Source organism: Nycticebus coucang, chromosome 13 (assembly GCF_027406575.1).
Source record: "Nycticebus coucang isolate mNycCou1 chromosome 13, mNycCou1.pri, whole genome shotgun sequence".
In the NCBI taxonomy this organism is placed as follows: domain Eukaryota; kingdom Metazoa; phylum Chordata; class Mammalia; order Primates; family Lorisidae; genus Nycticebus; species Nycticebus coucang.
In genome coordinates this window covers 898987-914830 of record NC_069792.1, presented here as the reverse complement: position 1 = coordinate 914830, position 15844 = coordinate 898987, and the positions used below count along the sequence as shown (strand labels likewise).

The 15844-nt window shown below is 49.5% G+C and overlaps 1 protein-coding gene across 1 annotated transcript; it reads left to right on the top strand.

Moving 5' to 3' along the window:
• The first annotated feature begins 1705 nt into the window (after positions 1 to 1705).
• LOC128564011 (uncharacterized) lies at positions 1706 to 9711 on the top strand. Its single transcript, XM_053559601.1, has 5 exons — positions 1706 to 1716; positions 2399 to 2541; positions 5376 to 5445; positions 6708 to 6847; positions 8829 to 9711. The coding sequence occupies exons 1-5, from the start codon at positions 1706 to 1708 to the stop codon at positions 9065 to 9067; spliced, it is 603 nt and encodes a 200-aa protein (XP_053415576.1). The 3' UTR covers positions 9068 to 9711.
• Positions 9712 to 15844: the final 6133 nt, after the last annotated feature.

Genomic DNA, 15844 nt, shown 5'->3' with positions numbered 1-15844 from the left:
CCTCATTCCTAGCTTGAGAAAGGCAATTCCGTACAAGGATCAGGCCCCCTGATCTATGTCTTATAAGTGTCAGATTCTGTGGCTCTTTCCTAGGAAACTGTGCCCCTGCTCCCAGGCCTTTTACCACCATCTCATTCTCCACAAGCATGAGAAAAATTAAGGGTGCATGTTATATACAGCAGAAATTGTAGAAGAATAAGTGGTAGTACTCGGTTAAGTAGTAAAAACTCAAGCTAACGGGTGCCACCTGTGGTTCAATGGGTAGGGCGCCGGCCCCATGTACCGAGGGTGGCAGGTTCAAACCCAGCCCCAGCCAAATGGCAACAAAAAAATAGCTGGGCATTGTGGTGGGTGCCTGTGGTCCCAGATACCCGGGAGGCTGAGGCAAGAGAATCGCCTAAGCCCAGGAGTTAGAGGTTGCAATGAGCTGTGTGACACCACAGCACTCTTCCTGGGGGGTGATAAAATGATACTCTGTCTCTACAAAAAAAAAAAAAAATCAAGCTAACTTCTAGAAGCATCTAAGCCTTATTTCCCCCTATTCCCTGGGGTCAGTGTTCTTCTGAGCTGGCTCATTCCAGTTTCACCAAGAGACTTGGGTGTAGTCATTCCTCTTATCACCCAAAGTAGTCTTTTTCCTTTCTTTGGATCCCAGACACAACCACATTTGAATTCCTGTTGAAAATACTCAGCTGAAGATGCCAGCCTCTCCAACTCAGAGGCCCTCTGCTCTGACCATCAGGCTGCTATCTCCTCTGTCAGTGGGTTCCAGTCAACATCCTGTATCTTCATAACCTCTCTTTCTTTTCAAAAACATTCTGTGTTCATCCTATCAATTGCCCTGGATATGACCCCCACTAAGGCCCCAAAGAGGTTTACCTCCCCCACGAACCCCCTCAATCAGCCGCTCCCTTGAAGAGCTTCCCTGTTGGCTGCTGTGGGCTGATGTGCTATGCAGTCACTGCACAGATAAAGAATGAAGGCTGCACTTGGGGCTGTTATAGCTAGCAGGGAGTGCCAATAATGTTAATACAAGGCCGTCTCTGACTGTATCGTGGAAGACATCCAAATAAAATGCTATAAGAGTTTGGGAAAGAGATAATATTTTCCACTAGGGAAATCTGAATTTAAAAAAGTTCCTTGGAAAACGTGAAATTCCAGCTTGGTCTTAGTGGCAGAAAGAATCACGACTGGCAGTGGTGGTAAATGGAGAGTCCTGAAGACAAAGAGAAAAGGCAGAGAGCACAGCAGAGCAGCAGGAGAGGCAGGCAGCTCAGAAGAGGCTGCGAGGACAGTGAGCAGAGGAAAATCTGTCAGGGAGCCAGCTGGGCCGGTGATAGGGAGCTTTGGATACCAGGCTTAATGATGGTAGGCAATCCTACTTCTGTTTTAGCTGCTGGCTACTATATTTTAATGTGCCGTTCAGCACATTTCCTTCTCTGACACTCAGCTCACCCCAGCACCTGGCACTTAGGAGATTCTCATCCCTGTTTGTTGAATGGTATGATTAAATGAATCAGATCTGTACTTTCTGGAAAGTTATCTAGCAGCAAGAGAGAGGGAGGGTTTGAAGAAACCAGAACTATTTAGGAATTCAGAACCTCAATCCCACTGCCACATGGCAGAGAATGGGAAGGGAAGAATAGATTATAAATAAATCCTCCAGGAAGAACCAACAGTCCTTGTGCAAGTATAAGAAGTAAAAATGAGGGGAAAGTAAGTTGATTCCAAATGCTTGCTCCCAGGAGTCCGGGAAGGAGCCTGGTTGGGCTGGATTCAGCCGGAATACTGCCCCCACACACGCTGGCCCCAATAGGGCAGGGACTTTACAGTTTGATTTTTTTTACTATCGTTTCCCTGACACCAAGAACATGGCCTCTCATTATTTTTTGAACAAATAATGGAGATATTGCATATAAGCCATTCATGAATGCCTGATTTGGTTAGAAATAGGGGCCTGGCAAGTATCCGTGAACGTGGAGATTTGAGAGTTGTCGGTACAGGGTGGTTGTGGAGATGCAGGCAGCTGGGAGGAAAAGTGGGTGAAGGGGCTGCCTGGTGATTACAGAAATCAAAGAGTTTCCAGAGAGTCTGACTGAGCAACTGTGTCCAACAGTCCAGGCAACTTAATAGGGAGTGAGGATTAGGATGTGGTCATTGAATTTGGCAAACTGGAGGTCACTGTGACCTCCACAAAAGTAGCTTTAGAACTAACTGTGAGGACTGTTCGGGGCACACCCTCCCCTCCCCACACAGAAATAGATGCCTCTGTTTCACTTCATGGGTTGTGGTTGGCCAAAATACATTCATCTGAGGGAAGTATGAGGACTTTTGACAAAGGACAGCTGACTCTGCGGGGCCTTACTGTGAGCCCTTCAGTGTGAATGTGTATGTGCAGGTGGGAGAAAGCAGAAGGCAGCCTCAGGCTCAGGCCCCATCACACCCAGGTCCAGCCCTACAGGCAGCTTTACCGCGAAGAAGCCATCCATTGGATCTGCCCTGAGAACAGGAGGGGTGCAGCCTCCACCAGCCAGGAAAAGGGTGAGCTTCCAGATGGGGTAGGAATTGGGGCCTGAGCCAGGCAATCCCTGGTCTCAGATCCTCTGGGCTGGTGGTGAAGCAGAATGGAACGTCCAGGTCACCGAAACTCAGAGTGACTGTGATCCTTTAGGCTAGTTCACACCTGCCCCTCCCCCAGCACATCAGGAGGCCCTTCCTGAGTCTTCCTAGAATGCCACATCTGCAGAGTCCCTCTCTCGCCAGCTCAGGGACACGCTTATCACACACATGGCTGGTGTTTTCTTCCTAAGTAAAAGCCTGAATAGTATTAATGTTCTGGAACATCATCTATGATAGAAATCTAAGCACAGGAGAAATCAAAATCTTTGAAATGAAAAGGGAAACAGTTTCGAAAACTGATGCATATCAGGTGTAGTTCTTTGGAGACGCCCAACTACTGCTAGCTGACATCCCGGGCGTCAGCACAGCTGTGAGACCGGAGGTCGAGGAAATCAGAGCTGGGGCTGGAATGGGGTGTCAGCAGATGAACTGAAAGGGATCAGAAATCCTCCGCGCTAGTGAAGTGGGGGGCGGGAGGGAAAGCCCGCCAAACATCCCTTAGCAGTGGCCACCCACTAGGACACCAAACAGATCTTCTGTTTTTTAATTTCACTTCTCACTTTACTTATTTTTTTTTTTTATTTCGGAACGTTAAGGGGGTACAAACGTTTCTGTTACATGCGTACCCGGCATAACGCTGACCGCTGGCCAGCCGGGCCAGGGGCTCTGCGCCCCCTGTAGGGGAGACCTTCTCACAGTCACCGCCGTCCTCGGCACGCTGCGCGGCTATTAATCCTCCCGCAGCGCCTTGGAGCCGCGCTGGGCCAGAGTCGCCGGAACAGCCCCTTCCCGCGCGAGACGCAGCGCCCAGGCCCGCGGGGCGCCGGCTCTTGCCCAGGCAGAGCGGGGTCTGCGGCCGAGCGGGAGGAGCGGCCCGGGGGCGCTGTGAAAGGCTCTCATAAAAGTGCCATTTGTTGGGAGCCAGGAGGAAGTGGAGGCCGCTTTGGCACACGCGGCCACGTTGCTAAATTAACTGTTAACACAAATAATCAAAGTGCAAGACCCATCGAGCGGCTGGCGCCAGCGGAGTGCGGGGTGGGGGGTGGGGGGTGGGAGGCGGTCAGCGGGGCGGCGGGAGGCAGGTGGCGGCCAGCGGGGGCGAGGAACCCTGGCTCAAGGTGGGGGAAAGGGGGGCGGCGGACGAGCTCGGACCCAGGGCAGGGGGAGGTGCAAGGAGTGGGGAATGCCTGTGACCCGGACGAGGGCGGGAGGAGCGGAAGGTGGGGGTAAGCGCCGAGACCCCAGGCGGGGAGAGGAGGGGGCGGGGTACGAGCGCCGGGACCCAGGGCAGGGGGATAGGAGACAGAAAACCGACCCTGGGTGGGGAACGTGGAGCGGTGGACCCGGGGCAAGATAAAGCTGGAGGGGCGGGGGGGTATGTGCCCCCAGGACCCAAAGAAAGGGGAGGGGAGGGGAGGAGGTGGAGGAGGGGCGGAGATGGCGCGCGGACCTGGCCGGGCGTGGGTCCTTCCTACCGCACAGGTGCGCGGGAAGCACCGCCGCACTCTGAATCTCGCAGGCGCTGGCTGAGGGAGACAAAGCTCCAAGCCCTGGAGGCTGGCCGGGCTTTAACGTGGAACTGGGGGTGCAGAGAGCTCCCGGGACGCTGCCCTGGGGGATCTCCCCGCAGAAAGGCAGGGGTATTTTTTTACAAACTATTTTCTTAGGCTTACTGGGAGCTATATCAGAGATGGTCACTTTCTTTTTTTTTTTTTTTTTGCAGTTTTTGGCGGGGGCTGGGTTTGAACCCGCCACCTCCGGTATATGGGGCCCCGGCACCCTACTCCTTTGAGCCACAGGCGCCGCCCAGAGAGGTGGTCACTTTCAATGTGCAGATAAAGTAAGTGGATGAACCTTAGCGGCTCAGGGCTGGGCCTCCTGGGCCTTAGGGCAGCACCTGGCTCTGGGTGCCCAGTGCAGCGGAAAGCAGACTTGCTCAGCTCAGGGTGACATCCGCTTTGCCATAAAGTGGGAGGGAATAAAACCCCATTTGTAACACACACGGTGCAGAGGCCCAAGTACTGACGCGTTCCGCAGCGCGCCCCCTGGGAGGGTGGATTTAGAGGTAGGTACTAAGAGAACAGTGTTTTGAGAAAATTCCTAAACACTAAAAATACCTAAACACTACCTCATACCCATTCTGGGTTAAGGGATTCTTACTTGGGTGCGTCTGTAAAAATCAAAGCAAGGTGGAGTCAGAATTAAGCTAGCAAATAAATTGCAAAGAAAAAAAAGCAAGAGAGGAGCCCGCTGGCAGCACGCGCACCTCTTCGCCCGGCCAAACCCCCCTGCCGGGGCCTCACACGGCCCCCAAGGCTTTGTGAGCCGAGTACCAGCTTCTAAAGGCTGGAATAGAAAGTCACAGTGGGGATCTAGTATAATTTAGCTTTCATAAGTTTTCAGAAACTGGATTTAACTTTAATTTTACTGCATTTATGTCAAACACATGTTTATACAAACCCAGCCAAAAAAAAAAAAAGAATTTCTCTTTTTGGAAAAGGTATTAAAATCGTGATATGGTGCATAAGAAAATCACACCATGCTGATTAAATTACCCTAGGATGTCTTGGTAAGGAAGGGCGCTACCAAGATGGGTCCTTCACAACTTCCCTGGAGGGTCAGAGCGGTTCTGGGGCACAGGTGTCAGGCTGACCAGCAAGCCGGTGTGATTAGAACCAAAGGCCGCATCTGAAACCTGTATAGTCCAGAAAGTTCACGGAATGCCTAATCTTTCTGCATTCATTTGTTATTTTTAGGCACCTACCCTGTGCCTCGGTCAAGAGCCAGGAACCAGGAAGGAAAAGCAAACAGGATGTCTACTCACAGGTGAGCCAACCCTCCCTCGGGAAGCCCCTCACCATGGTCTATGACAGGTTGTGACTGCGGAGTCCCAGTGCTCAGGTGGAAAGAGACCCCATCCTCAATTTCCCACAGTTCTCCTGATGACAATTAGGCTGCAGCTAGAAACACCGCAGTCGGAAAAGCTGGCTGTGTATGACCACTGCATGAAGCACCAGCATGTCACTAGGTGACTCTCACCTGTCTGCGCCTGCAAGCTTTCTTGCTATCCTCATTTTACAGGTGCAGGAAATGATGTTGTGAGAGATTAAGGACATTCCACAAGTCTCACAGGAATGGGCAGAATCTAGTTTTAAAATCATGTCAGGTCTTGTGGGGGATTTTAAGGTTATTTTCTTCCCCTCTGTGTCCCAGTATAGAAAATAGAGAAGGGACAGAGAGCCCTTGGTCACTTTCCCTACAGGGGGACTATACCAGTACAGCACAGGGAGCCACTTTGGGGACAGCTGGCTGTGGACTGTCCACCAAGGCTGCACCTGTCTTCCCAGCACAGGCAGGGCCATTAACTTAGGTAGGCTAGTGACAATCACAGCAGCATGACACCCACGCTGCCTGCCCCCTCATGTCATCCCTACAGCTATGCTTCCCTTTCCAGAAAGAAAGAAAATGAGACTTGAAAAGCTGTGCAGATGCCGGGGCTGCAGGTCCCCGACGCCGGGGCTGTGGCCGCTGCAATTCACAGCCCCTCTGCAAAATGAAGCAGTGAAAAACCAGGCATCTCTCTTCCAGCTCTAGTGTGTAATGATTTTAGAGTGAAAAAGCTACAGATTCAGTTCCTTGTTTAAAAAAACACACAGCGTTAAACTAAGTCAGGTAAATGATATTCAAGTAGCCTGACTCAACTCTTAAGACTCAATGGAACGTCTAAACTAACTTCAGAAAGGGCAGAATTACCTCAAATTGTGTCCTAGTTCATGGTGTCAGGTGGCTTTGGCCAGATAGGCAGCCCCACAGGCCTCTCCTAGGAGCAGCAGAAATGGGGCCACGCTCCTTGGTGGCCACGCTCCTGAGGGTGGCAGGGCTGCAGACCCCATTACAGGGTTCCATAGCAGCCCACTAGTGCAGGAAAGTGAGTCTGTCATGCAAGCGCTTTCTCCTTTCTAGCTAGTTCTCTTTCTGGGTGACGAGGAGGTACCCACTGAAATCACTCACAGTGCTGACAGCCTAGGACTCAGGCTGCAGTGAGAGAAACCAGACAGCCTTCACTCATGCTGTTGCCTCTTTGACAGAGTTCCAGCAATTCTTGGACAGCCACCAAGGAACTGTCCCCACAGGCCACACCCAGCACATGATGGGGGCAATGCATCCGGCACCAAGTGCCTCTCCTGCGGCTCAGCAGCTGTGTCCACCTCAGCTGCCCCAGGGACAGGTGAGCAAAGCCCCACCCTGGCAACACCCCTCTCTGACAAGAGCCACTGATGCTGTCTTCATGCACAGCGATAAGGTGTGAGGAGAGTGTTCCGGCTTCACTCCTACTCACAAGAGGCATAGATCTCTCTAGAGACAGGGTTCACTGCCAGGAGAGGCAGAAAGCCCTCGCTGCCACCTGAAAAGCAGCCTAATGTTCTGCATAGCAGTAAGAACACCCCGGCATTCAATGGGATGTCTCCACTCAAACCAAACTAACAAGTCACTGTGAAGGAGGTCAAGCCCTGACTGTGCCCAGTGGCCCCCAATCAGCCTGCACAACCCCCAACCCAGCACATCTGCATAGGCTTTCTTAGTCCCCGTAGGCGTGGTGAAGTGTGCTCAAGTGTGAAGAGAGATTCACTTATAAACAAAGCAAATACCGTCTTTTCTTTCTTCTGAGCACAAGGGCACATGTCAGACCCTGCCCACTCCCACACCTGTCCATCGACATCTGAAGGTCCTTGTCCTGTGCCACCCCCTATGCTGAGTGGCCCCAGACCACCTATGGTCCTGATGTTTGCTGACGGCTGCATGCCCTCCGCATGTGCCTCCATCATCGCTGGACCTGTAACGTGTTTGCCCATGCTCTCATGGACTGGACTGGGGCTTCCTTAACCCATGTGCAAGCCACAGTCTGAAGGTAAGCTGAAGAAGGCTAGCATGCCAAGCCCAGGCCAGGAAATAGCAAAGGGTCTCTGAGCAAACTCTTAAGACCAGGAAGAGCTATGAGCAAAATTATAAACAGCAAAAGGCCCTGCAAAGGCAGCTTGTCTTCACCACAGAAAATTGCTCTGTATGTGTGAATGGATTCAAGTTATGGCACAACAGATCAGACAAGTAATGTCTGATCGTGTCATTGGGATTAAAAAGTCAAACATAATATTTGAACTTTAAAATGACAAAATTTCCTTGAAGGTAGGGTTTGTGCCTTACCTTCTTATTCCCTGTAGACACGGGAGAGAACCATTAAAAACTGAATTGAATGAATGAAAAGCAACTTGCAACAGTAGAGGGAAAAGAAATGGTAATACAGGTTGAAGTACCAAGTCAGTAAACGCAAAGCTCATTTCAATACAGCATCATAATTATTATTAAAGGAGACAGCAAGTAGAAACAGAGCTCTGTCTTCCTAATCCTGAGAGGCAGAGCAGGACACTGAGGATGGGTGCTTTGCTGCAGACGCTTGAGCAGCCCTCTGCCCTCCTTGTAGGAGCTGCACACTCGCTCCCCCACCCAACCCTCGCACAGACCTGCAGTTCCCCTCTAAGGCCTCAATTTCTGCTCAAGTGAAAAGTTTGGGGTCAGCTAAATTTGACACATCTTATGAAATTCCAGAGGTTCAAAAAAACTACTAGAATTGAAGGCGAAAGGATCTTTTTTTTATTAACCATACCCAGGAGGTGGTCATGAGTACCCTTTTAATAAGAGAAAGAAGTGGTGGGAGGTGGAAGGAAAAAAAAAAAAAAGTCTCAGAGCATCTCCAGATTTTCAATTTTTGTAACAAGGATGGTTCCATTGCTGTTTATATTTCCAACACCTAAGCCACACTAGCAGTAGTGGAGAAAATACATAACCTCTCCCCCGCCCCCCTACCGCCGATATAAAAAACAGCCTGGCAGCTAGGAGATTATCTGTTTTAAAGGGGATGTTTTGCTGCTTCCAAATCTGGGACAACATGTAGCAGGGGTCCTCAAACTCCACATGAGGCAGTGCGATTGTATTTGTTCCCCGTTTTGTTTTTTTACTTCAAAATAAGATATGTGCAGTGTACATAGGAATTTGTTCATAGTTGTTTTTTTTTAAACTATAGTCCGGCCCTCCAACGGTCTGAGGGACAGTGAACTGGCCCCCTCTTTAAAAAGTTTGAGGACCTCTGACATGTAGGATAGAACAATCATGAAACCTCCCAGGACCCCTCACCAACAAGACCCTGTTTCTAGGTACAGTTGGGGTTTCTCACTTGCTCGATTCTGACTGTGTCCAGAAGTCTTCTCCAGAGCAGGCAAGTTTTACCCTAGGTGGAGCTTGGTCACTCAGCAACAAGGAGATTCCTCTGAAGCTCGTACAGTTTGGGGAAGAAGAGGAAAAAAGAGGAGGAGAGTGGAGCCGGAGGACGTGTCTGTGTCTTCTGGAGCCAGGGCCAGTGTGCCCCATGCTGCAAGTCACCACTTGGATCTAATGGCCTTGCACTTTGGTGCTGGCTATCCTTTTTCCCATCTGGAGACTAAGGGTTTTCCATTTTATTTTACAAAGAAGCCAAAAGTATGGCACAGTTACCATAATGAGGCCAAGTAAATAGAACAGGATGTCCTGGAAGTCTCCCGCCAAATCACCATACGTAGGGGAAATGGGGAATTGTAGTTAAATGTACCTTTATTTACAAAATGTACATTATAAAATTTTACAAAGTTATGATATAGTCTCTGTATGTTGGCCACCTCTTTATAAAATTTTGTAATGAATATTTTGTAAATAAAGGTACATTTAGGGCGGCACCTGGGGCTCAAAGAGTAGGGCGCCAGTCCCATATACCAGAGGTGGCGGGTTCAAGCCCGGCCCTGGCCAAAACTGCAAAAATAAAAAATAAAGGTACATTTAGCTACAATTTCCCATGTCCCCTACACCCTGTATTACAAACCAAATAAAATTGTGAAATAAAACACAGTTTTAAAAGTAAAATAAGGCAAAGGGTCGCCAAACTTTTGCAATTGAGAAGAAAGATGCTTTTTATCTTATCTTCTCTACATATTTTTCATTCTAATTTCATTGCTGGCAAAGCAATTGCCTTTACCACAAAGCCGATCTGAACATTATAATGAACTCCCTCAGCTATTCTAGGCCAATGTGGTTTAAAAATAAAATTTCTAAAAACTCTGTTGTACTTGACGTTTCTCCACTCTACAAAGCCACGCTTTGTTTTTTGTTTGTTTGTTTTTTTGGCCGGAATACCACTACTCAAATCACCTAAGACTCCAAAAGAGCTCAGGAAATGAATGTACTTGAAATGTAATTTATTTCAACTTTTCTGTACACAATAGATAAGAATCAAACACTTCAACTGAAGGCTTGCAGCCCACCTCTGTTACCATGGGTTCCAGGACAACACACCCATTTCTTTCCATTTGTTGTCTAACTTAAGCAAAAACTCAGGGGAATTTCTGAAAGATTATACATTTCCCAAGAGATTTCAACAAGAGATTGTAAGTGCTCAAAACCAAAGGCCTTGTTTCTTACGAATTATTTCTCTCACTTAAAAGATCATCACACAAACCTTGACTTATCATATGTACAAATAAAGCAGTGGTTCTCAGCCTTCCTAATGCCGCAGCCCTTTAATACAGTTCCTGTGGGTCGCGACCCACAGGTTGAGAACCACTGAAATAAAGTAAGCGCGCGTTGGAGTGACTGTCTTCTGAATCAGCTGACTTTGCCTCCAAGCTCACTGTGCCAATTTCATCAGCGCTGTCAGCTGCCAGCAAGCAGGGAGGCTTTGGGTCCTAAATATGTTGATACAAGATGATGAACATGTCCAGGACTTTGCTGCTGACCATGCCCTATTTTTCTTAATGTTTTCTTCATCATGTTGTCATTCTTTTACCCTTTATTTGGTGGCAGGAAGTGGGTGTCAAGGATATGGACGAAAACAAGATAGGATGCTTGGAGATTAGCATCTGACCTTCATTCTGGTCAGCTGTCTGGCCCTCCGAGGTCTGTGTCATCCCACACCACACATGCAGGTCCACTCAAGGAGACAAGCAGACACTCTGGCGGAGACGGCCAGCCTAGATTTTAATCTCCTAAAGAGAGAGCAGTTTTCACTCTTTAGTTTTAGAGAAAGTGAATCAAAATATGAAATGTATCCTATCCCCTCTTCGTCCTTTCCCGGCACGCAGGACTTTGCCCTGGAACTTTCTACTCTCCTCTTCCCCATGTCTGGCCCTCTTCTATCATCAGCCCTTGCATCCTGACCCCACCAGCCCCACTCGGGAGCCCAGTGGAGGTCAGTGGAGCACCCACTTTCTCATTTCCTGCCCTATTCCACACTGTGTTCATCAGAAATATGAGAAATACCAACTATAAGACATAATCAAATGTACCTCTCTGATAGTTAACCAAGAAATCTCACTTGCCACCTATAAGGAACATTTGAAGGGGGTAGGTGGCTACCATATCTCTTTGAATGGCATTGCCACCCACAGCCACATGCATTTTTTTTGTCCTTGCCAAAATATTCATGCCATTGGTTTCTAGAACTCTGAATCCTCATGCTTTATGTCTACAGGTAGGAACTGAGTAGAATTTTCAAGTTGTTTGTAATTTCTTGAGGAGGGGAGTCTTATCACATTTTCACCAGCATTTGTGGAACCAATGTACAAACTTTTATATATCCAATCTTCAGATCTTGATCAACTCCTCAATCCCTTGAGTTTCTTATTTAATAAAATACGGAATTCAAGCTATTATGGCTATGATCCATTGTAGTTCTCAAAAGCCATTCTTACCAAATTTTAAATTAGTTTCACTGTGGGGACCAATGCACAGCAAGTGTATAAAAAAAGAAATCCTGAGAGTGGAGGGGCGTGCACCCCAGGCTGATGTCTGGAGGAGGGCTGGGTAGGAATACCCCTTGGCGTTTACATGAACAAGAATAAACCTTTGTCATTTTTAACTTTTACACATTTGAGGGTTTATTTGTTACAACAGCTGGTGTTAACTAACATTTCTTGGTTTTAGCTTTCTCACTTAAAAGAATGTGAATAATAACTTGCATCCAGGAGTGTTTTGGTGAGGCTAAATCACAGCGTTTATGGAAGGGCCCAGACGTCCCAGCAGGAGTAGGCCTGTCTCATCTGCTCCTCCCCTGCACCCAGGGAGCCCTCTGTCTCCAATGGGTGTGAGCAAGGGGGCAGTCCCCGGCCTGCCACAGGTGCTGTTCTCCCAGACTGAGCTGTACAGAACACCACTTCCTCCCATGATGACACAGACTGGCAATAAGGCGTTGGGCTGGTAGTCCATCCTCCAAGCACTTGGAAGCTGAGTCCCCTGTGCAGCTGCCCCACTGCTTTACCAGCTTCTCCCCTCTGTTGTGGCTTCTTCCCGCTCTGAGACCATCAGTGGTACTTCCCCAAGGACCATGGATGGCTTGGAAATGAAGGGCCCCTACGTGGGAGTCACTCATGAGATTGTACTTCAGAATTCCAGCTTCCTAGGTCTCCCTGCTTCCTGATGGGATGGGGGGTACCTTGGGGATCAGAGCACCTTGAACGTCAGCAACACCCTTCACCCATCTACCAAGCCCCAGAAAGGCACTCGGGGTCGGTGAGCAAAGATCCAGGGTGTGACACAGGGAGAATAGATATCAGGTGGGACTGCAGAGAGGCCAGCAGGTGAACAGGAAGCAGAACGCCTCTCCCCACAGTGATGTGCCCTGATGTGCCTGCAACAGGTGTCTCAGAGACCTTCCCCACTAAAAGCACAGCAAATATCCTGTCCAGGAAAACATGAGCTTACTCATCGTGGTTCCAGCTCATACTGAACTAGGAACTAGAAAGCCAGCACCTCTTCCCTTGTGTGGCAGCAGTAACAGCTTAAACACATGAGGACCTTCCCTTTTTTCCTTGCACACTGATCTTAATGGCCTCTGAAATTTCCTCAGCTCCACACCACATCATCCACGCTCTTGCACCTTCCTATCACTTTTCTTAGAGACTTACTCAAAACTGTACCCTAATGAATTTTCCCACTCCTAAATAAGAAGAAACAGTCCTGGAGATCTCAGCATCAGTTTTCCCTAAGCACACCCTGGCAGCGCAGGCGTTTCCACCCCTGGTAAGCGCTGTTTTTGGTGCCTGCAGCTTTCTGAAGGGTTCAGCGTGTGTCTTTCTGGGCCGGGGCCTGACACTGTCTGCAGAGGCTTCAGTTGCCCTTCTCTTTATCCTGGTTGCCCTTCCCTTTATCCTGGCCCCGTGTGAAGCAGGAGGGGCCGGTGCCGCTCCCCAGGCAAAGCAGGGCCTGTGCTTCCTTGGTGTGACCAGCTCCTGTCTGCTGCCCCTGCCTCCCTGTAGGCTCTGTGCTCTCCTCTGACGAGGCCTTGCACTCAGGGAAGGCCAGCATTTCACGACTCACACTGGCTGGTCTCCACGCACATCCTCCCCTCTGCGGAGCTGCAGCTGGGTGAGGTCAGCAGCTCCTGCCCTGCCAGCACTCCTGCCTCCGCCCTCTGGCGACCAGCGGCCCTGTGGCTTGCCCCAGCCTTCCTTTAACCCTCCCTCAAATCACCTTCTCCCGGGAGCACTGGGCTGTGCGCCACACTTCTCTGTGCTGCTTAACTTTTCTTTCCTGAAGACTCCTTTAGACTCTGATGAAAGACCTGGCTCTGACCCCAGAGAAATGGCTCCTGGGCCCCGGGAAGCTGTGCTCCTAACTGTCCCTGGATTGCTAGGCACAAGTGGGTGCGTGGCCCTTGTTGAAAAGGTTCCCTAGGAGAACCTCCATGGAGTATCTGCGCCCAGCCTGGCAGACTCCCAGCAGCCTTCCTCCCCTCAGGCTCTGGAGCTGGAGACAAACCTCCAGAAGGAATAAGACACACACTGGGGGAAGGGCAGGATTAGAAGCTGTAATTCAATCTAATATTTGAGGCTTGGCAAGTGGACCGATGGGATTTCGTGAAAACCCCCCAAATCTTTTTCATTTCAGAGCAATTAAGCAGCCCCCTGCGTCCTGGCTCCAGTAAGCCGAGCAGCTCTGGTTTTATTGCCCGTTTCCCTCCCTTTGCCAGCACTAGCTCCCATCCTCACACTCAAAATAAAAAACCTACACTGTTTTGGTGCCACCAAGGGGTCCCAGCCAGCCCGGCACATGTGTCCACTGGGGCCACGCATAATCAGAACCCCCCAGCGGTAATGCAGTGGTTCCTGCCAGGCACAGACACAGTCTAGCAGCTCTCCCTCCACATTGCTGACCCTGAGAGGAGAGGAGGCTGAGAGAAGGGGAAATTAATCCCCTGAGTGCTTCCCTGGGATTTTTACTTTCAGTTTTTGCTCTGATGTGAGAGAAAAAGATGTGAACTTTGAAAGCTTGCAGGGAGCAGGAATTTAGATTAAAATGCCCTCCCTTGGTTCTGCCAGGAGTGGGGCGCACAGGTAGTGACCGGGGAGGGCCAGGCCTAGAAGACAACTGTCTCTCTTCCAGACACACCATGAGCAAGGCATTGCACTATCATGACAGAATCCAGACAGGACACGTGAGGGAAGTGACTGATTTACAAGGAGGGTAAGAGCCCCACTCCAGTTCTGTGGCTCAGTCCTGACCCCCTCAATGTGGACATGAGCATCACTCCCAGGCCTGCGGCTGCAGGGTGGGAATGTCTCCTCATTCAGGAATCTGCAAGTGGGGTTCTATGCAAAGCAACAAAACTGAGAGCATGAGCTTTGATTCGTTAGAAGTTTTGATTTTAAATTAAAATAAGTTTCCCTAAAATGTGTGATTAGGAACCCACCATTGCCGTACTTCTGCATCTGGTCAGACCAGCAGGTGACAGCTCGCCTGTCTAAGGCTTATCCTTTGCACCTGCAGATTCACATACATTTGAGGCGAGCCAGAGCACACATCGCATGTGTGTGCACACTTATATACACACTCACATGTGCACATGCAGAAGCTCTCTCAGTGAGCAGTCATCATATACTGACATGCCCCAAGATCATACCCCATGAAATGAGGTCCCCAAACATGGTTTTACCTTCAAAGCATTAAACAAATTTTGAGGAGATTCTCTCATCTAGCAAATCCTGTGTGGAGCCTGAGGGTGTTTTATTGTCAGAAACTCCTGGATCACTCCAACACATAGCCAGCAACCACTGATGAGATGTGTGCCAGTGTCTGAACCACCCCTTGACGCTGCCACCCCATGGAGAAGGCTGCGTCCAGCACCCGGGCACAGGGCTCTGTTTTACAGCTTTCGCAAGCAATGAGACCTACAGATACCAGTGGACATCTCAGTGACTCACTTTCCTCATCTATAAAAAGAGGACACTGGTAAGGTCTACAGAGTTTCTGTGCACGTGGATGAATTAACATGTGGGAAGCATCTGGAGCAGGGAGTGGTGTGAATTTCAAGTGCTGAGTGGTGTAACCACTGTCACGCTTGAGGTGGAAGTGGAGAAGTACAGACTGAGGCCAGGGATGAGGAGACCCGCAGCAAAGACAGCGCTGGCTGGAGAAGGCTCCGGGACAGCCTGAGGTGGGCAGGACACAGCAGGGCTGCAGCTCACATGGGAAGAAAACCCTTGGCAGTGGCACAGGCGGAGCGGACAGGCTCTCTGAAGAGACCGCCAGTGTAAAGTTACATGTTTACCTGTGAGTAAGCTACCAACTCAGTGAAAATGCTGATCGCTAAGTCTTTTTTTTTTAAGTATTTTCAGCCTTCCCTACGGGCCTGACTCTGTGGACAGGTGTGTAAAAGGTGCCTGCATCCTTCAGGTGTGATGGGGCTTCTTCAGATGACACAGACCCGCCCTCTCCAGGGCCTGAGACCCTACACCTAGACACAGCCCAACTGTTCACGAGGTACAGAGGCACATGGGCAGGATGCCCCGGCAGGCTCCTATGATGGAGTTTGCCACTTCTGCTCCCTCCTCCCACTGAGACAGGCAGGCCAGCCGACGGTCCACTGCCAGGACCTGGCAAGGAGTGCCGTTCTCAATTCCAGACAACTCCTGGTGTGCAGACCCACCTCCACTCCCTTTCTGATAAAGTTCTTAATCACATATAAAATATTTGATGTATATATATTCATATGAGACATGAGGGGATGTGGTGTCTATTTGCTAATTTATATATTTGATAACATGCAGAATTTTATGAGAAACACAAGTTATCACGTAAGGCAGGAGAGACCCGTATTTTTCGTTGCTGTCGGGAACAAGCATTTTGCTATGAAATGTGTCTTCAATGA

Excerpts from the sequence above, each read along its gene's own strand:
- LOC128564011 (XM_053559601.1), top strand. Across the intron at positions 5,446-6,707 it reads AACAGGATGTCTACTCACAG|AGTTCCAGCAATTCTTGGAC; the intron begins GTGAGCCAACCC and ends CCTCTTTGACAG. Across the intron at positions 6,848-8,828 it reads CTCAGCTGCCCCAGGGACAG|GTACAGTTGGGGTTTCTCAC; the intron begins GTGAGCAAAGCC and ends CCCTGTTTCTAG.